This window comes from Erythrolamprus reginae, chromosome 1, assembly GCF_031021105.1.
Source record: "Erythrolamprus reginae isolate rEryReg1 chromosome 1, rEryReg1.hap1, whole genome shotgun sequence".
Classification (NCBI taxonomy): domain Eukaryota; kingdom Metazoa; phylum Chordata; class Lepidosauria; order Squamata; family Dipsadidae; genus Erythrolamprus; species Erythrolamprus reginae.
In genome coordinates, this window is record NC_091950.1 from 96,488,118 (window position 1) to 96,509,949 (window position 21,832).

Sequence of the window (21,832 nt, forward strand, 5' to 3'; positions counted from 1 at the left end):
GCATTTGCTGGCTGGGGAGTTCTGGGAGTTGAAGTCCAAATAGCTTCAAGTTGCCAAGGTTGGGAAACACTGCCTTAGGCTATAAAAGCGGAGCAAACAGATGTGCAACTTGGTTCAATTCGTGCCTCAGCATGTCAATTCTGACTCCATATTTCTGTTTGGCCTTGAAAACCTCCTTGCCAATTAGGTCTTTGGCAGCATGTCAAGAGAGATAAAGGTAGGTGATATCAGCCTTCCTCCAAAAGACTTCTGCCCAACTAATTAACATTGTTTGGGACTTATTAAGGCTGACATTGAGCAGAATTCACACCAGTTAAAATTTTTAAAAAAGTTTTTGGGACTGTGCTTTATTATTTATCAGGAAACCTAGGTCAGAACAGTCAGGTTGATGACACTTTTTTCCCTCCCCAGAGGAAGACTTCTTACCTTAAATAGGTTTTCCTTCTAAAATATAAATAAAATTTTAGTGAGCAAATCCCAAAATTAAATAGATTTGAAACATTTTGGAGAGTTTATTTCGTGCGTTGTAAACACTCGGAGCAATTATTCATTACAACAAAATATGTTGCTGGCCTAATTCAGCACATAGAGTTGAACAACAGAGAACAGAAATCTGATTGCTTGCTCTCTAATTAGGTATTGCTATTAGAAAAGCATCCTTTGTCACGGAGTAGTAGTTTAGGTTGGTTAATTTCATTCCCAGGTTTTTTTTGTTTAAAATACTCCTCTGCATTTTTTGTGGCCAATACAAGGTAAGATTGTACTTTTGTACTTTTTTTTTAAAAAGTACAATATGCAGACCTTGGGCCTCCCCTATCCTTGCCTAATTGTCGCTTTCCTCCCAAGCCTAGCACATCTGCTACTACAGGCCAAATCACTGGCTCAGAGATGGGTTTCAGTAGGTTTGTTTGTTTGTTTGTTCGTTCATTCATTCATTCATTCGACTTCTATACCGAGTCTTCGAAGAAGGGCGGCATACAAATCTAAATACTAATACTAATACTAATAATACTAATACTACTAATAATAATGTAATAATAATAATAATAATAATAATAATAATAATAATAATAATACCACCCAATCCCGAAGAGAGGTTATGACCAGTTCTGGAGATGTGGAAATTTTGAGTAGTTCGTAGCAGAAATTTTGTAGCAGAAATTTTGAGTGGTTCAGAGAATCAGTAAATACCACCTCTGACCGGCCCCACTCCCATCTATTCTCTGCCTCCCAAATCCCAGCTAATAGAAAGGAAATGGGGATTTTGCAATAACCTTCCCCTGCCATATCCACAAAACCACACCTACCAAACCAAGCCATGACCACAGAACCGGCAGTAAATTTTTTTGAATTCCACCACTGACCTGGCTGTGCAGGAATTAGCACTAGTGTTGGGCGAACCGAACTCGCACAATTTGGGTCCATACCGAATTTTGCGATGTTCGGTATGCCGAACTCGAACCATTAATCATTATTTATTAATTATTTCCATGGGCACATCGGGAAGGTTCCCTTTTGCCCCCCAAGATCTGGAGGGTCTTTTTAATGCTTTCTTTTTTTCCCACTAAGAAATGATTAAAAGGACCCAAACCCCTTTTATTATATAAAGAAGCATAATGATGATGATGATGATGATGATAATACTAATAATAAATAAAAAAATATTTTTTTTAAAAAAAAAAGGTGGTTCCACCAGGATTTGAACCCTGATTGCTAGATTCAAAGTTGAGAGAGCTAACCATTACACTATAGAATTAGCTATGTTTCTGCTCTCTCTTCAAAACAAGTAAAGGGAGGTCCTTCCAGCAAAAGGCGCTAGGAAATCCCACAATTTTGACGTCATGGAGTGTTCAGGTTCGGGTTTGGTGATGTCACCCAAATTTTTTGTAAAGTCCGCCCAAATCCGCCGAACCCGAATTTCGTCGGGTTCGCCCATCACTAATTAGCACTGCCACTTTCAGTAACCATTAGGCCAAAAACAAAATCAAATTAGGAGGATGAGCAATTGTAGCAGCATATAAGCTTTTAGAAATCTTAGGGAGAGCCATGGTGTAGGCCTGGTTGAGAACGGTGCTGTATGACAGCTGGAATAATATGGAAACATATTGTAATTGGCTGTGATAAGGAAAGGTTCATTGTAGCCACAGGGATATGAGATTTTACCCATTATTTATACTCTTTCATTGATTGTTGTCTTGCCTTGTTATATTGCCATGCCTGTAAATATTGCCTATGTTAGACTTTGTGGTTAAACATATTGTTTTGCTTTGCTCAATAAATCCTTTCATCTTCAATTATGTTTTCATGGCATTCAAACCCACAAGCCTCCTGCCTGCATTTACGGTGGCAAGACAGTGTAATTGCACTCTATGTCTGTACGCGTCTGGTTTGCTTGGGACCAATGCAAGACTCTTAATAGGAAAATCAGCTTTTATATGCTTGTATCTTTTTCTGACCCATTTATTCAGCTTTGAAAGAATTACTACCTTGCTCCTTTACTTATTATTTTGGTTTTATTTGGTATAAATTTTCATCTCAAAAGAAAATAAAAAGTTCAAAAACAGTTAGTTTGGTTCAATCAGTAATTTGGGATTGAACCCTTTGTATAGAATGAGCAAGTGTGGAAACCTAACCTCTTCAATCAATTTGGGTTAGGAAATGCATGTGTTTTTCCACTACTGTCTATTGCACAATTAACAGTTCCATATTGGGCAGCAATAATCCTTAGTCTGATACCAACTGACCTTAAAAGACGTAGAAAACACATCAAGAAATGGTGGGTGGATGATGTAATCAGTTCAAAGGTGTTACGTGGAAAAGATTTGCAGTACCAAAAGCAATAGGAAAACAGTTGAAGAGGAAGGCGGCTGATTTGGGCTGATAAATGAGGATGATGATGGAGAATGGTATTCTGATTCCAGTTCTCATACACTGAGATGAAACTAGTTTGGTGCTCCAAGTTGCTGACGAGCTGAAATAAAAACCTAGTGTAACTACCCCTGCAGGTTTTGAAAACTAAGCCCTCCTTTAGGACGAATCTTCTGCTTGGAGATACAGGTAGTTCTCAACTTTCAATTGGTTGCTTAGTGACCTTTCAAAGTTACAACACCACCCCAGACCTACTTACAACTTGGTTTCAAAGTTAACAATGGCTGCCATCTCCAGTGGTCACGATTAAATTTTGGGCACTTGGCAACCGGCCTGCATTTATGGCCATTTGCAGCATCCTGTAGTCAAATGATGACAATTTACAACTTTTTTTTTTTTGCCAGAAATATACATTAATTTCCGGCTTCCAGCAGAAAAAAAAATCCAATTGATACTATGGGCTTGCTTAATGATTGTTCAGAAAGATAATACAATTAGGTATGTTCGCATGGGGACCCACTTTGTAATCTGCACAACTCCTGACCATTATTAAGCTGAGGATTATATGTATTTATGTTTGCATTTGTGTTTTATCCAACCAGAGATCTTCAAACTTGGCAACTTTAAAACCTGTGGACTCCAAGAATTCTGGGAATTAAAGTCCACAAGTCTTAAAGATGCCAAGTTTGAGGACCTCTGATCCAAGCTATCATAGGTTAAGGAAATGAAGGCAGCTTTGTTGAACCAAACTGAATGGCCATTAAGTCCAGAGTTTTCATAGCACAGTGGCTAACCTGATGCATCCAGGAAAATTATAAGCAATCTATAAGGACAATAACCTCTTTAACTAATTCTCCTTCAGGGTTGGTTTTAAAAATATTTGCCAGTGAATCAGGAGGCAATATATTATCAGTGCCCTCTGCTCCACTTTCTTATCATTTCTACTGTTGCAAACAAAGCAAAGAGCCGTTTTGAAAATAAGAAATCAACGTTTTATTCAACACCTTTATCAGTTGCAGATCTACAAAGCAGATCTACATTTCCCAACACAAAATTAGGAAAGCGAGAATAAGGTAAGGACACTAGCAAAGGTCAAAGGCTAATGGAATTATACATTCCAATGAAATTTGGCTCCTGAAGCCAAGAATGCACTCTCAATAAGGAGAGTGCATATCAAAAACTAATGCACTTACTCACGAAATGAACTTTAAGACTTGTGGACGTCAACTCTCAGAATTCTCCAGCCCGTATCGACGTCCACAGGTCTTAAAACTTGCCAAGTTTGAAGAGCTCTGTTTAAGAGCAAGAACATGCCAATACTTTAACTTTGAAACAGTCCATTAATAACCATTGACACCTGTTTCTTCAACAGTAGTGGGGAAAATAATTGACTACCTAAGTCATTTAGATTCAGAAGAAACCAAACCAAGGGACCTTTCAATGCCCTTTTCTTATTTTCTTTAGTTCAGTTCCTTTCCAATTAGGCTGTCCAGAGGAATGATAAATGTGCTGAGAAACACTGGCAGAAAAATGCTTGAGAATCCTGGCATTGCGATTACCTTTTCGCCAGGCAAGTTGCAAGTCTGTATTTCTTGCAACTTGTTTGCCCCACAAGGGCAGGAGAGCCAGCAATCTAAGAGAACTGTTCTCTTGTCTCTCCAGGAAGCACACTGTACTGCTGAGTGTGAGGAGACAAAGAGAAACATATCTACAGAAGACATACATAAAACTTCAAGCAGGTAGAGCAAGGACCCACCTATTCCTACTTGTTTAAAGTTGTTTTTTAACAGAACCCACACCCTCACCTTTACTAAAGAGAAGGTGCTTGCAAAAGAAAATCACTTGTAAAAAATTATCCATTTCCACTGATTATTGCAGCAAATATGCATTGCATTGGAAATCTTGGTCTGTCTTCTATTTTCTACATGGATAATTACAAAACTACCCTTGCCTGGAAACATTAAGATGTCTGTTGCTAGTTAAACTGCCTTTTATTCCTTGAGTGAAATGCAAGATTGGTGAATTCAGACCGGATTGTCATTTTTTTCATTTGCTTTTGGAAGAGGTTCTATTTGTACCTTCTTCATCTCCAATCCTTTCACCCAGGTATATGCAAAAGAGCCTGCTAGAACCATCATGTTACTAGCCCACCATAACAAGCTCTTGATTTGTTCATAATAGCAGACAGCTAACACTGTCTGGGCACAGGCTTTGGCGGTCCCAGAAACATTATGTGTAAGGGGGCTGGTATATTTGATCTGAAGTCCAGTCACATAGCCGATAGCAAAGCCAAATATCCCACTTAGAGTCATCATGCCCCAGAAATGGATGCTTCCCAATTTATCAAAGTGGTAGAGCGTGGAGAACTCATTTGTGACCAACAAAAGGGGCAAAAACAAGACACAAGCATTGATATTATTATAGAAAGTCAGGCGCCAGATGCTGCCATCCACAGCAGGAAGAACTTTTTTAGTGTAAATAGCATTCAGTGAGACGCAGAGGCTAGCAAGTATTCCAAAAATGATGCCTGCCCAGGACAGAGTGCCTTCTGCTCCCTCTTGATCTATCCCAAGCCAGAAGCCACCTGCAAGGTAAAAGAAATGGAAAATATACTGATTGGATTACAAAAAAGCAGGAGGCAAGCCTCATACCTATGTAAAATAAAACAGTTTGGAAATTTTTAAAACTTCAGATATAATAGACTATTATTTTTTCAATCTCGACTACTTGAAAAAGTGGAGATTCAACTCCTAGAATTCTCTAACCAGCTATTCATAATATTCTTGGTGGATTAAAAAAATTCCAGTCTAGCCTACAACCCTGGAATTTCCCAGTTATCTCCCATCTGAATATTAATCAGTGGCTGAACTGAAATCGCTTGCTGAGATTGAATCCTTATTCATTAAGACCCTTCACTCCATAATCTTCTAAGTTTTAGAGTGTCTTAAGTTTTAGAGTTTCTAAGTTTTAAAATTCGTTACTATAAACGTAAGCTCTATCCCAAAGTTGTTGTTTTTTTCAAGAAGCAACTGGACTTTCTTGTTTTTCTTTGAAGACCTTTTACTTCTCACCCAAGAAACTTCTTCAGCTCATAGCAATATGTCTTCAAAGAAAAACAAGAAAGTCCAGTTTCCTGAAAAAGCACCTATGGGACAACTATGACCTGGATGACTGCTAATCTCCATAGACACAATAGCTGTATGTATCTTTACAAAAATGAAGCTTTACATTCTCCAGTATAAACCACCAGATTGTATATTAATAGTTAGCAAGTTTAGAATAGTTAGAAGAGAATAAATTCTATCAAGTTCTCTTCCACCTGATATTAATTAACAAGAAATGTCACATTAATTTAATTCCAAGCATTATTGAGCTAGAAAGATTTACCAGACTATCTGACCCTGAGTTTTTGTTCTGTAAATTGGGAAAACAAACTCCCCCTTTTATCATGGCCATATATCAAAGGTGTAGCTTTGCCTTTTCCATATGTTTAATTAACAAACATCCTCATTCTCCTAAATGTACAATCAATAATGGAGACCTAAACTGTGTGCATATTGCATCACCAGGAAACAACATATTTCCAGGATATACAGTATTACTATTTTTACTTCCTTATAACTTCTAAGATTCTCTAGAATTGCACTGTTCTTTTTAGAGCCACTCTGGATGTGGCTCTTCTCTATTCTAAAGGATACTAAGATGTTCTTTAGAGTAGATTTTGGGCAAATTTTAGATAAGGCTCATGAGGAAAAGGGTTGTTAAATCAAGAATGGTAATGCAGAAAACCCAATCTCTACTGACTTGTGATGAGTTGTGCACCATGATAACGAATAGAAATAAGGAGTAAACAGCTTTGGAATATTAGCAGTCTCTCTATAGTTGCTACAGTTCACCTGATATCCTGCAAGCAAACCATTAAGGTTTCTCTGTCGCATGATGCATTTGACACTTGTGGACACTCACTGAATTCTAACAGACTTATTCCCCAATAAATAAACCTTTTGCACACAATAGATACAATAGATGGTACTCAGTGTCAACTTCCATCATTCCCAAGCAGTGGTGAGGCTGGTTGAGTATAGATTCAAACTAAATGTTATAGATTCAAACCAAATGTAAACTGCTCCAAACTTGACTAGAGAAAATAGGACTTCAGCAATAGAGTGATCAATGTATCGAATGCACTACCTGACTCTGTGGTTTATTCCCCAAACCCCAAAAACTTTAACCTTAGATTGTCTACAATCAACCTTTCCCTGTTTCTAAGGTCTGTAAGGGGCATGCATAAGTGCACCATTGTGTCCACCGTCCATATCCTACTGTTCTCTTTTATTGTTACTTTTTACTTATGTTTACCAGTGTTTCTCAATTATTTTCTGTTACGTGCCCCTAGGAACAAGTAAACATTTTGTGCACCTCCCCAACTCTCCACCGGGAATTGTTTACAATATTCAGTATGTTTTCGCTGAAAAAACATAAATGGGTAATTGGGGTGTAATGTGTTTAAGTGATACCTTAATTTATTTGGCTTCATGCTGTCGACTGCCAACATTTTTAGACACAGTAAACATCCCGGTCTTTCCTTGTCTCCCACTGTTGTCACAGTGAAGCCCAGCACCACATACACTTCTTCTTATTTTCTCATCTTAGCTTTCAGGAGACTTACACTTGTCTCATTATCTCCGTCTCTCTCCTCCTTTCTTTTAATTCCTGCTAAATATTTTTCCATGGTGTCTCTTAAGGGTTGGTTATCTGCACTCCGCATCTCCTACTCTGTGCTGTGTGCTATTGTTTGGTGCAAAAAACCTCTACTCCCTGCAGCAAAAAAAGGCATGTTCCTTGGGGTCACATGTCCCCCACCCCGGCATTGCTCCGTACCCCACCAATGTATAAACACTGGTTTATACAAACTACTACTATCAGGGGTGGGCTGCTAGCTGGAACACTAAATTGGGTTCGTGGCTCATGAATGCTATAGAGGCCAGCGCGATTTTGCTTCTGCACCTTTGGAGGTAGCAAAATCATGCACGGAGCCGCTGGTGCACCCATGTTTCGGTGAGGTTTTTTGCTTCTGCGCATGCCTGCAGCTCCGTGTGCAATTTTGGTACCTCCACAGGGACAGAAGCACAACTGCGCTGGCCCCGCTAGCAGTCACGAGCCACGGTGGCGAGCCCAATTTAGCGTTCTGGCTAGCAGCCCACCTCTGAGTACTATCCTATACATGCTTGACAAAGAAATAAAAATAAAAAATAAAAATGGGAGACAAAAGCCACATGTTGTGCAAAGTGGCACCACTAAGATTGCTTCGCTGGGGCCACTGGGAAGGCTCCACTCACCAATGATAATCCCACACGAAAGAAGCGCATACAAGGACGTGGTTTGCTTCAGGAGCAAGTAAGAGAGGAACACATTGAAGACGGTGGTCAGGGAGCGGCCCACATTGTAGAAGGCCACGCCAACATACTTGAGGCACAGGTTGTTGAAGGTGATCATGCCAATGAAGACCAGGGAAAGGGGCAGGACGCTGCGGGAGACCTTGAGGTCCACCCGGATTGAGGGAAAGTCCACCAAGCCCGGCGGGCAGCAGGAAGCCAGCAGGCTGAGCAGCTTGCAGATGAGGACGGTGACAAGGCACTGGTAGAAAGTGACGAAGAGCGGCGCATCCAGGCGCAGCGAAGGGCTGCCCAGCAAATACTTGTTGAGGAAGACCATGGTGATGGAAATGAACCAGTAGAGGCAGACCACCAGGGCGATCCGGGAGGCGCGCAAGAGGAACGGAGGCTCCTTGCTGCTCCTGCCATTGCTGCCCTCGCCATCTTCCTCCTCCTCCTCCTCTTCTTGCTGCTGCTGCTGGAGAAGCGGCTCCGACGCGCCGCCGAGGGCCATTTTCAGGATGGTGGAGCGCTTCAGCTGGACTCGGTTCATGGTGCCAAGCCTCTGCCGGAACCTAGTTCCCCGGCGAGAGGGAGCGGAGGGCTGCAAAGGGCTAAGGCATTTCCGGTCGCTCCCGTCGGGTGCAGCAGCTGCGGGTTTAGGCCTCCCGCGAAGGCGCCCGGGCAAACCCGGTCCCCCGTTTTCTCTTTCCTGGCCACTCCTCCCCGCGGCGCATCCCGGTTGCTGCGCCGCGTGCGCAGACGAGGCGACCCTTTTTGCCACGCTTAAAGGGGCCGCGGTCGCCGGGTGCTGCGCGCGTTCCAAGTCTGCGCCGAGGCGGGTCGTGGCTTCTCGGTTTCCTCGTTCCTGGACGACCTCGGAAGCGCGTCCGGTTGGCCGTCCACCAAGCCTGCCAGCTGCTTTGAAACGCCCCTCCGGGAAGGGCTGGAATTAACCGCTTGCTTGCGGGCCTGCCTGCACGCTTTTCTCCCGGGCAGGGTTTGCGAGGAAGAGGAGGATCGCGGTTATTTTTGCCACTGTCGGGTGCCAAGGAAGCCACCGATCCCTCGGTTTTTGGTCCCCCCTCATCTTTCTCTGCGGTGCTGTTTGGGCTCAGCTCGGACAATGGGAGAATCTGGGGGCAGTCTTTCTTTCTTTCTTTCTTTCTTTCTTTCTTTCTTTCTTTCTTTCTTTCTTTCTTTCTTTCTTTCTTTCTTTCTTTCCTTCCTTCCTTCCTTCCTCCCTCCCTCCCTCCCTCCCTCCCTCCCTCCCTCCCTCCCTCCCTCCCTCCCTCCCTCCCTCCTTCCTTCCTTCCTTCCTTTTTTCTTTTTTCTTTCTCTCTCCCCCTCTGCTTTCCTTCCCTCCCTTCCCCTCCCTCCCTCCTTTCCTCCCTCCCTCCCTTCCCCTTCCTCCTTTCCTCCCTCCCTCCCTTCCCCTCCCTCCCTCCCTTCCCCATCCTCCCTCCTTTCCTCCCTCCCTCCCTTCCCCTCCCTCCCTCCCTTCCTTTCCCTTCCCCTCCCTCCCCCTTCCCCTCCCTCCCCCTTCCCCTCCCTCCCGTCATTCTTCCTTCTTTCCCTACTATTTATTGGTCAAACATGTATAGGATAGTAGTAGTTTGTATAACATAACGTAAGTAAAAAGTAATCATAAATGGGACAGTAGGACAGGGACTGTAGGCACAATGGTGCATTTATGCCCGCCCCTTACAGACTTCTTAGAAACTCTGTGAGGTCGACTGTATTAGACAACTGTTAACACTATAGTATTGTAGAATGCTAGCACAATAGTAAAATGGAGTTGATGACAACCTTTTGAAACATGTGGAAGCTTACAGCAGGTTAAAGTTTTTGGGGTTTGGGGAAGAAACCACAGAGTGCATTCCAGGCATTGTCATTGTTGCTGGAGACGTATTTTCTGCAGTCAAGTTTGGAGCGGTTTTCATTGAATTTGAATCTATTGCGTGCTTGTGTATTGCTGTGGTTGAAGGTGAAGTAGTCATTAACAGCAAGGACATTTTTTAATGTCCTTAAATTAACAGAAATGTCCTTTAAATTAACAGGAAGAACAGTCTTGCTTTTTTGGGTGTGTGTGTGTGCTGAGGAGCAAGTTGATAGGACTGCATCTGGAAGGCACCACATTCATGAAGGCAGGACTTAGCTGTTCAACAATAGCCTAAGAAGGCTTCCAAATGTCTCATCCATTTGCCCACTGCTTATATTGCTTCTGGCTACAGTTAATTCCCTTGCTTATCTGTTAAGGTTTCTGGGTAAAATATGACTAGGATAAAAAACAGCTGCTCCCATCCCACTATCATTTTTCTGCATCCTTTTGAACTCCCGTTTCCTGTCCCTCTTTTGCCCAGGAGCATAAAGATTGACAAACCCAGCCCTCTGCCTCTGAGCAGATCTTGTGCCCCAGCTTGTCTTCATTCACCCCTAGCCAGCAGCTGATGCAATATTTGCCCATGTTTTCTCTTTTTTTCATACCTTTGATTCCCTGTGTCTAGATGCCCCCTGCTGGTAGGCAACATGCATATCTATTGTAATTACTCTCACTCCAAAACTGTAACCATGAATCTCCAACCTTGGCAATTTTAAGACTTGTGGACTTTAACTCCCAGCGTTCCTCAGCTAGCCTTGCCGGCTGAGGAACTCTGGGAGTTGAAGTCCACTAGTCTTAAAGTTGCCAAGGTTGGAGACCCCTGTATTGAACTAAGAGTCACGCCTTCTGTCAAATGTCCTAGGACAGTGATGGCAAACCTTTTTTTCCCTCGGGTGCTGAAAGAGCGTGTGTGCCTACTATCATACATGCATGAGGGGCGGCATATAAATCCAATAAATAAAATAAAATAAATAAATGAGTGCCCATACCCATAATTCAATTTCTGGGGAGGGCTAAAACAGTGACTCCTGCCTCCCTGGAGGCCTGAAACAGCCTTCTTCCCAAATTCTGGTATGCCCAATAGGCTTGTGTTTCACCCTCCCCAGGCTCCAAAGGCTTCCCTGGAGCCGAAGGAGGGTAAAAACGCTCTCCCCCATCCTACTGGAGGCTCTCTGGACTCCAAAAATGCCCTCCCAGAGCCTCTGTGTGAGCCAAAAATCAGCTGGCTGGAACCTACATGCATGTTGGAGCTGAGCTAGGGCAATGGCTTGCGTGCCAGCAGATATGGCTCCACGTGTCACCTGTGGCACTCGTGCCATAGGTTCACCATCACTGTCCTAGAACATCAGCAAGGATTACCAAAGAAAGTTGTAAACATTTTTGAAAAAAGAGGGACTGGTCTAATTGAAATATGTGGTATGTGGAACTGAAAGGACTAACTACACTTTGGTGCCAAGAAAAATCCTTTTTGTTTTTCTTAACTTTTTTTTAAAAAAACTGAGCATGTTTTTAAACAGCTTGGTGTTTGTTTTTTTAAATTCCACAGATTGCTTTTTTGTTTTAAATGTAGTGTCTGGTTTTTTAAAATAACATTATAAGCTGCCCTGGAAAGTTGTTGCAGGCTGTAAAGCATATCCATCCACAATGGTGTCCAAAGAGCCTGTTTTACAGTATACTAGGGATGATGTCTTATTTATGAAATTGGGTGCAGGGCCTGCGCAGAAGTGTGCGCTTCCAAACCAGTAAGGAAGGTAAATAGATTTCACCACTGTGCCACAGCCCCCTGTTTCTTCCAGAGGTTTCTGTGATCACAGATATCTTGAAGATAAAATTGCTGAGATCTTCTTGGAACTGGACCCCATCTGGACAAATAAGATAACTAAGATAACCAAGACCACATCTTGCTACATTATGTAATATGACAATGTTTTCTGTGACATCAGCTCAGCAGTGCCTTTCCTGATTTGTGAAAGCTCTTTAGGAGATAACATGAAGCCAGGTTGAATTATACCTGCCTTGAAAGAAGCAGTGGAATATCTTTCCTTCAAGAAACTATTGCTTGATCCAGAAAACTTTGGATCATTAGAACATCCCAGTCTGGGTTGACACCTGGGTGTGGTACCAAGACTAAACTGGTCATGGTTGGGGATGACCTATGGCAAGTTGGGAATATGAGAAATATAATCCTTCTGGACTTATTTGATCTCTTAACCAGATTTGATACCATCAGTCAGTTTTTGGACTGTCTCTAAGGATTGAGAGTGGAGCACTTTTTAAAAAAATAAAGTTTTATTGGATTTTTATTTTTGTATACATCAATATCCATACATGAACAGTGTGGCCTCCGGGTATAATTCATTTTGATACTACTACTACTAATATTATTATATTAATATAATTTATGTAATCCTAGTATTGTTGTAAAGTAGTCATTCAATATTTCAATGTTTCATTTTAACGCCGATGATATTATTTAACCATCTTTCAGCCTCTAGTCTTTCCATCTAGTTATTGTTTATATTCTATTGCATATGCTAATATTCCCTGTTTCTTATTTCTATCTCTATTCTAGCTTCTAGTCAGGCCACCTATAGGAATCATAGACATGGACATGGGCTTCCTGAGCAAAGGTGTTGCGAACTAGGAAAATCTCTCTCTGGGTCTGAAGCCTCTTGTGTTCAGAGACTTCTTCTCTCTGGGTATTAGAGACCTCTTCTCTCTGGATATGATGTTCAGAGATATCTTCTCTCTGGATATATTCAGAGACCTTTCTGGGTATGTTCAGAGATCTTCTTTGCTTATTTTTATAGCAAACTTCTTGTGCATGATACAAATACAAAGGATTAACTTTACTAATTTAGTTACATTGGATAAATGGTTAATATACTGTATAACATATAATATATACTGTAGACAGATAATAACAAGGTGTGATTGCTAAACAGAAGAGTATTTAATTCTCTTTTACCCTAGACCAGGGGTAGGCAAAGTTGACTCTTCTATGAATTGTGGATTTCAACTCCCAGAATTCCTGAGCCAATCATGCTAGCTCAGGAATTCTGGGAGTTGAAGTCCACATATCATAGAAGAGCCAACTTTGCCTATCCCAGTCCTAGATAAACAGAAGAAAGAGCTGAGTAAATAATCTTTATATCAAGCAGGACAGAGGCCTGAGTAAATAATCAATATTTACCAAGACAGGCATTCCACATTCTTTGGCAAAGATTGATAGTCTACAGCTAATACTAATACTAGTATTAATAACCATGTTTATATTAAGACATAAGTCATTCATTATTTGGGTGTTCAATGTTTCAATACACCATTCTAGTACCAATCATCATACCATCTTTCAACTTCCAGTCTTCCCATCTAACTATTGCTTTATATAAAAGTGCATTCTTATTTCTACCTCTATTCTAGTTTTTAATCAGGCCATCATATTTGTAACCACCATCTCTTGTTTTAATATACTTCAATTCATATTCATTTTTTGGCTTGCCTCCCATAATCCTCTCTTAGATCTTTGTCTTTATCAACATCTGCATCTTCACCATTCAGTATAAATATTTCTTTCATCTCTATCCCTCTAAGCTGCCAGATCTCCAGCGTGTCCTCTCTCTCTTTTTAAGTATCTTCCAGGTTATCCGATTCCATTTTAAAACCTCTTAAGACACTTGAGAGAGGGAGAACACTTCTTGAAAGCATTCTCCAGGATCCTCCTGGAAAAAAAAATCATCACAATATTATTGGTAAGAACTGATGCCAACTTGATGGATATACATGCATAGATACACACATATACATATGGAATACATAATAACAGAGTTATATTGGTTGGTTTTAGCCCACTCCCTTGCTCAAACAGGAGACCCTATATCAGTGATGGTGAACCTATGGCACGGGTGCCACAGGTGGCACGCGGAGCTATATCTGCTGGCGCATGAGCCGTTGCCCTAGCTCAGCTCCAACATGCATGTGTGTGCCAGCCAGCTGATTTTTATTTCACACAGAGGCTCTGGGAGGATGTTTTTTGGCTTTCAGAGAGCCTGCAGGGGAATGGGGCAGAATGTTTTTACCCTCCCCAGCTTCAGGGAAGCCTTTGGAGCCTGGGGAGGATGAAACATGAGCCTACTTGGCCCGCCAGAAGTTGGGAAACAGGCCATTTTCAGCCTCCAGAGGGCCTCTGGGGGTGAGGCAGGAGAAGCTGTTTTCACCCTCCCAGGCATTGAATTATTATTGTTATTTATTAGACTTGTATGCCACCTCTTTCCAAGGACCCGGAGCTGTGTGGGTGTAGGCATTCATACATGTGCGATAGTGTGCTCACGCTCTCTTTCGGCACCCGATGAAAAAAAGTCTGGACAAATGGCTGTCCAATCTCTTTTTAAAAACCTCCAGTGATGGAGCATTTACAATTGCTGGTGACAAGCTTTTTCACTTATTAATTGTTTTCACTGACAGGAAATTTCTCCTTAATTCTTGGTTGAATTTCTCTTTGTTAAGCTTCCATCTATTACCTTTTGCCTTGTCCTCAGGTACTTTGGAAACCAGATAGACCTACTCCTCTCTGTGACATTGGAACACTGCTATCATACCATCATTTTATTTCATTTCATTTCATTTCATTATTTTATTTTATTTTATTTTATTTTAATTTTTTTATTTATTTAGTCCAATACATAATACACATTGAAGAGAAAGATATGTAATAATATAAGTAAAGAAAATAATAGAAGAAAAGATATAAAAGTATAGGTGAACATATTTGAAAGGAAGAAAAGATAAATGAGATAAGGAGAGACAATTGGACATGGGATGGAAGGCACACTGGTGCACTTATGCACGTCCCTTACTGACCTCTAAGGAACCTGGAGAGGTCAATCGTGGATAGTCTAAGGGAAAAATGTTTGGGGTTAGGGGTTGACACTATTGAGTCTGGTAATGAGTTCCACGCTTCGACAACTCGGTTGCTGAAGACATATTTTTTACAGTCAAGTTTGGAGCGGTTAATATTAAGTTTGAATCTGTTGCATGCTCTTGTGTTGTTGCGATTGAAGCTGAAATAGTCATTGACAGGTAGAACGTTGCAGCATATGATCTTGTGGCCAATACTTAGATCGTGTTTTAGGCGACGTAGTTCTAAGCTTTCTAGACCTAGGATTGATAGTCTGCTTTCGTAGGGTATTCTGTTTCGAGTGGAGGAGTGAAGGGGTCTTCTGGTGAAGTATCTTTGGAATCATTGTAACATAATTTCTATTATGTTTATATATACTATTTAGAATGTCCCACAGTTTGATAAATATAATTCTCTAGTGTGCAATTCCTTATTCATTCTGTAGTATAAGAGAAAGAAGCACAGAGCAATGCTGAATGCAGTTGACCATATGGCTAGCATTCTGGGGAGGAACTCTGTAAATGAAAGCAGATGTTTGGCATTATAGAAAGTGTATTCTTTTAATAAGGATAAGTCCCCTTGAGTTCAGCTTGATTCTTCATGATTGGAGGGATGTGTTCAAGTAATTTTCTTGGCAACAGCTCAGAAGTCAATGACCAAATGACTTCAATGACTTTTTCCTGGACTTGTTTTCAATTTTTCATTCTAATCTGTAGCCCAAGATTTTCTGGTGATCTTGCTTTGAAAAGGCAAGTTAGATAGAAAAGAGTAAAGAAGATGTTAAGCAGGCATTTTAAAACACCCAGCTGTAGCTAGTTTTGAAGAGCAGAAATTATGGACCCTTCTTGCATCTTTTTACAAGATACTGTGAATCTTTTCACTTGGCAACACTTTATATTCTTTCCTCCATGTAATTTTTAGCTTCCTTTTTCTGGGAAGCTTAGGCTAGTTCTCAGAACCAAATTGGTTTGTAGATAGGTGGTCAAAATAGTCAAGAGGGTTGCTGCAACCATATGGTTAAAGTTGACCCACGTAAACAAGAATGTGGTTTGATTGAATAATCATGGCTATTGATGTTTTTGATCCCCTCAGTACACACTTCACCTTTATAAATGTAAGATTGGGGAGGCAGATAATCTAAGGTGCAACGTATACCTTAGCCTTTATCTCAGCTTACTAATGTGTGCAAATAATTGCGATTGATACAGCAGCAGTATAGTATTGTTTGTGGGGTAGGGGAAGGAGCTGGGTTCACACATTTTAAATTATGATTTGCTTTAGCTGTAATTAATTAAATTTTAACAGCATGACTCACCTATAAGACTAAGCCATAAATCACTATTTAGAAAAATAAAGCAGTGAAGCATAAATGAAACAAACCGTGCGTTAGTATGATATATGATGTTACTCTGTACACAGAACTATATATATTGTGCACGATACCCAGGATTTGGTAAGGATCTTTAGCTCCAGTCATTTCTTGATTTAATTTTGATAAAGATGCTGAGAATTGAATTGGGCACAGGAAAGAACTCAATTTTTTTAAATAGTCTACACTTGTTTTATAGGTGAAATAATCAACTTTTTATTTTTATTCATTATGAAAATTAATAATCTTTAAGAAATATGATCCTAAGTTTCCCTAGCTGAATATTTATATATATTTATTAAACATATGGAGGATGGTTGATAGTGATAATATCATATTTTATATGACACGAGCAAAGAGGGTCAATAGAGCTAATAAAAACAAATTAGAAAGTGGCATTTACTACCGTAGTGTTATTTGGAAATCCCTCATTCAAACAATTGAACGTGGATCTTTTATATGCAAAATGTACATGCTGCCCTCGGACTATTATCTTGACTATGTGAAATATAACTAAGCATCGCAGCTAGGGATAACAACTAAGATCACTGCCATTAGTAGCCCCATAATCTATGAATATCCATTAGCAAAGCTTATCCAGCACTGTAATGTTTAATGAGACAATCCATGGAGAACTACTGAGACTTGGGAAACAGTTATCATATTTTTCAGAGTATAAGACACACCTTAGCTTTTGGGGAGCAAAATGGGGAAAAGAATCTGCTTGGCTGGTATTCATCTGGCTAGCATCCTTAGCTACCACATTATTTTATCTCTTCCCCCCTTAGGGCTTAAAAAAACCTTTATTCCAGAGAGAGTAACAATGAAAGAGCTTGCAAGCCAGTAAGAGCTGGGAACATCATTAGCACCTGGAAAGAAACATTCAGAGCAAGTAGAGCAATGGATAAAACCCTGCAAAGTCTTAGGGCTTGGAAAACATTCTTCGCAGAGAGTAACAATGAAAGAGTTTGCAAGCGGGTAAGAGCTGAGAACATCCTTAGCACCTAGTTAGGGTTGGAAAGAAACATTTGGAGCAAGTTAGACCAGTGGGAAAAAAACCTGCAAAGACTTAGGGCTTGGAAAACATTCTTTGCAGAGAGTAACCATGAAAGAGCTTGCAAGCGGGTAAGAGCTGGGAACATTGTTAGCACCTGGTTTGGGCTGGAAAAAAAAACCTTATCCAGAGCAAGTTAGAGCAATGAAAAAAACCCTCCAAAGACTTAGGACTTGGAAAATATCCTTTGCAGAGAGAAACAATGAAAGAGCCTGCAAGGTAAGATCTGGGACTATCGTTAGCAGCTAATTAGGGGCTGGGGGGGGGAGCTACATTCAGAGTATAAGATGCATGCTAATTATCTTATAGGGAGGGTCTTTATCTCTTTAGGGAGGAAAAAGATGTGTCTTATACTCCAAAAAATATGGTATTTATTAATTCGACTTCTATGCCGCCCACTCCCAATAGGACTCAGGGTGGCTGAGGGATTCATTTCTGTAATCCATACCCTGGTTAGATAGAATTGGATGCTATCTATTAGATCACTTTCTAGGTATATTATAATATACTGCTTAAAAAAAGTAAAAGGAACACTCAAATAATACATCCTAGATCTGAATGAATATTGAATACTTTGTTCTGTACAAAGTTGAATGTGCACAACAGCATATGAAATTGATTGTCAGAGTTGCTTCCTAAGTGGACAGTTTGATTTCACAGAAGTTTGATTTACTTGGAGTTATATTGTGTTGTTTAAGTGTTCCCTTTATTTATTTTTTGAACAGTGTAATAGCCTCCTCTTCTCCATTCCTCATGCCACTTTCATTTTTTATACCAGTTCTTCAGTAAAAACTTTGCAGTTTTCCCATTGCCACAACATCACTCTTTCCTCATTTATCCTCGGGACTCCTTTCACCCATCTTTCCATATTCACTTTGTCCATTTAATCTACAAGTCCTCGTGGACAGGAACCACATGATGTTCTGTACACATAGTTTCCGATACTTGCAAAGTAGTATTTGATTGAACAGGAATGCCATGCAAAGTACATCTTGCATTAAAAGTGCTATAGACAACTGATGATCAATTTTTCAATCCAATAGATTTATTTGTAGATCAAATCATGGTGCTATGTTGAGGCAGTGACACTAGAGGACAGCAAAGTGCATGGCATAGGAAAATTATGCCAGAGGAAGAAGCAAAGAACAGCTATATATGCAGGACTTTTCATTTCCCTCCAATATTAGATAGATTCTGGTCACAATTGTATTATCTGTGCAGTCTAAACCTGAGTTTATAAGAATTAAAAACTAATTTGAGATAATTTAATTTTACTCATTGCAAATAATTGTCTGTATAAATTTATATTATGTATTGTACTTAAACCATTTTTCCTAGTTTAAGCTCATCTGCCTGGAACCCACACTTTATTTTGGACATTAATACAATTGAGATATTTCAATTTCAACAGAGATACAATATTTCACGAGAAGTGTCCTCCACTCCTCTGTTCGCAACAGAATACCTTATGCAATCAGACTTGAAATTTTGGGCTTAGACAATTTAGAACTATGTCGCTTTCGGCCTGACCTAAGTGTAGCACACAAAATTATCTGCTACAATGCCTTACCTGTCAATGACTACTTCAGCTTCAATCACAACAATACACGAGCACTCAATAGATACAAACTTAGGGTAAACCACTCCAAAGTCGATTGCAGAAAATACGGCTTCAGCAAAAGAGTGGCCGATGCCTGGAATTCACTACATGACTCTGGTTTCTTCCCCAAATCCCCGAAACTTTAACCTTAGATTATGTACTGTTGATCTCACCATATTCCTAAGAGATCTGTAAGGAGCATGCACAAGCGCACCAATGTGCCTATCACCCTTGTCCTAATGTCTCCATGTATTTGTAACCATGTTTATTGTTGTGTATTGACAGTTACAATGGTTCCACTCCGGTCCAGTATTTGTAAACATCTTTATTGTTGTGTATTGACAGTTACAATGGTTCCACTCAGGTCCAGTGTTTGGGAAGAATGCTCAAACGCTAGTGGTTAAAGTGTCTGACAGCTCCCTATAAAAGGGCTTGCTGTCAGAAAGGGTTTTTGTTGATTGTAAGAAAGTTGTCTAATAAACAGTGTTCAAGAGTCAGTCTCCAGAATCATTATTTGTTTATTTTATTTATTTATTTATTAGATTTGCATGGCGCTCTTCTCTGAGGACTTGGGGAGGCTCACAGCATAGGCATAATATACATGTATATTCTTCTTGTATAATATAACAATACAGCACAATGACAAGTCTAATTAAATTTAAAATTACAATCTAAAAATCCAATATTTAAAAACAATCATACCAGTTCAATCATACAACATATATCTCATTTCGTTTGCCAGGCGGCTGAGACCTAATTGCCTCAAGCCTGGCGACATTAAGACTCTTAGGGAAGGACTCGGGGTGGCTCACAACATACAATAAAACAATATAAAACATCTTAATCCAATTAATTACTTTAATTTTTTTAAAAAACCCAAACCATAAAAAACAGTCATTTCATTCAATCCACTTTCTCTCAACTCATTCATTGGCCGAGGGGCAAGGATCTAATAGCCCCAAGTCTGGTGGCATAGATGAGTCTTAAGAGACTTATGGAAGGCAAGGAGGGTGGGGACAGTGTGAATCTCCAGGGGCAACTGATTCCATAGGCCCCCTCCCACAGAGAAGGCTCTTCCCCCAGGGCCTGCCAAATGACAATGTCTAGTTGACGGGACCTGGAGAAGATCAACTTTCATCGGTCGCTGGGATTCATGCGGCAGCAGGCAGTCCTGTAGGTATTCTGGCCCAATGCCATGTAGGACTTTACAGGTCATATATCTTGAAAGGTTGGTTGTTTTGGAATAAACAAAAAATCTAGAGCCTGGAAGAATTTGTTTTATTTGCTGCATTGTTCTCAAGCCAAAACATTTCCTTTCCTAATCCTGCTTCCCATCCTTTTCACCATGAGCCACTTTGTTGACTCATTCACCCACAGAAATATCTAGCTGCAATGTCAAGTCAAGCTATTACCCCAATAGTAATTTGATAGTGTCTTCTTGCATCAATCAGCTATTGTTAAGGCAATAAAAGTTTAAAGACTTGTTTTTTTCTGAAATGTCTTCAGGGACTGATGAACCACTGACATCAAAATTATTGTTGTGTTACAGGTAGTCATCAGGTTCTGATGGCATTTGGGGCTAAACTTTCCATCACTAAGTGATGTGGTCATAAAGCATAGGATCACACAACCCTATTGCTTAGTTGATGGTAATTCTGATAGTTTTGGTTGCTGTTGAAACCCCAGGATCACACGGGTCATTAAGCAAGGACTGACATGACTTCAATGTGGGAAGAAGCAGGATTCCCTGTCAAGTAGGCGGATGGGAGTTACATAGAAACATAGAAACATAGAAGACTGACGGCAGAAAAAGACCCCATGGTCCATCTAGTCTGCCCTTTTACTATTTCCTGTATTTTATCTTACAATGGATATATGTTTATCCCAGGCATGTTTAAATTCGGTTACTGTGGATTTACCAACCACGTCTGCTGGAAGTTTGTTCCAAGGATCTACTACTCTTTCAGTAAAATAATACTTTCTCATGTTGCCTTTGATCTTTCCCCCAACTAACTTCAGATTGTGTCCCCTTGTTCTTGTGTTCACTTTCCTGTTAAAAACACTTCCCTCCTGAACCCTATTTAACCCTTTAACATATTTAAATGTTTCGATCATGTCCCCCCTTTTCCTTCTGTCTTCCAGACTATACAGATTGAGTTCATTAAGTCTTTCCTGATACGTTTTATACTTCAGACCTTCCACCATTCTTGTAGCCCGTCTTTGGACCCGTTCAATTTTGTCAATATCTTTTTGTAGGTGAGGTCTCCAGAACTGAACACAGTACTCCAAATGTGGTCTCACCAGCGCTCTATATAAGGGGATCACAATCTCCCTCTTCCTGCTTGTTATACCTCTAGCTATGCAGCCAAGCATCCTACTTGCCTTTCCTACTGCCCGACCACACTGCTCACCCATTTTGAGACTGTCAGAAATCACTACCCCTAAATCCTTCTCTTCTGAAGTTTTTGCTAACACAGAACTGCCAATGCAATACTCAGATTTAGGATTCCTTTTCCCCAAGTGCATTATTTTACATTTGGAAACATTAAACTGCAGTTTCCATTGCTTTGACCATTTATCTAGTAACGCTAAATCATTTACCATATTACAGACCCCTCCAGGAATATCAACCCTATTGCACACTTTAGAGTCATCGGCAAATAGGCAAACCTTCCCTACCAAACCTTCCCCTATGTCACTCACAAACATATTAAAAAGAATAGGACCCAGAACAGACCCTTGTGGCACACCGCTTGTAACCTGTCTCTGCTCAGAATACTCGCCATT

General features: G+C 40.4%; 1 protein-coding gene across 1 annotated transcript; it reads right to left on the minus strand.

Annotated features, from left to right (window-relative positions):
• Nucleotides 1-3,837: 3,837 nt before the first annotated feature.
• Nucleotides 3,838-9,236, minus strand: SLC35C1 (solute carrier family 35 member C1). The gene is made up of 2 exons (XM_070760550.1): nt 8,208-9,236; nt 3,838-5,452 (listed from the first exon to the last, which is right to left on the minus strand). The coding sequence occupies exons 1-2, from the start codon at nt 8,794-8,796 to the stop codon at nt 4,893-4,895; spliced, it is 1,149 nt and encodes a 382-aa protein (XP_070616651.1). The 5' UTR covers nt 8,797-9,236; the 3' UTR covers nt 3,838-4,892.
• Nucleotides 9,237-21,832: the final 12,596 nt, after the last annotated feature.

Excerpts from the sequence above, each read along its gene's own strand:
- SLC35C1 (XM_070760550.1), bottom strand. The coding sequence starts at position 8,796 with ATGAACCGAGTCCAGCTGAAGCGCTCCACCATCCTGAAAATGGCCCTC. Across the intron at positions 5,453-8,207 it reads TTCGTGTGGGATTATCATTG|GTGGCTTCTGGCTTGGGATA; the intron begins GTGAGTGGAGCC and ends TTTACCTTGCAG.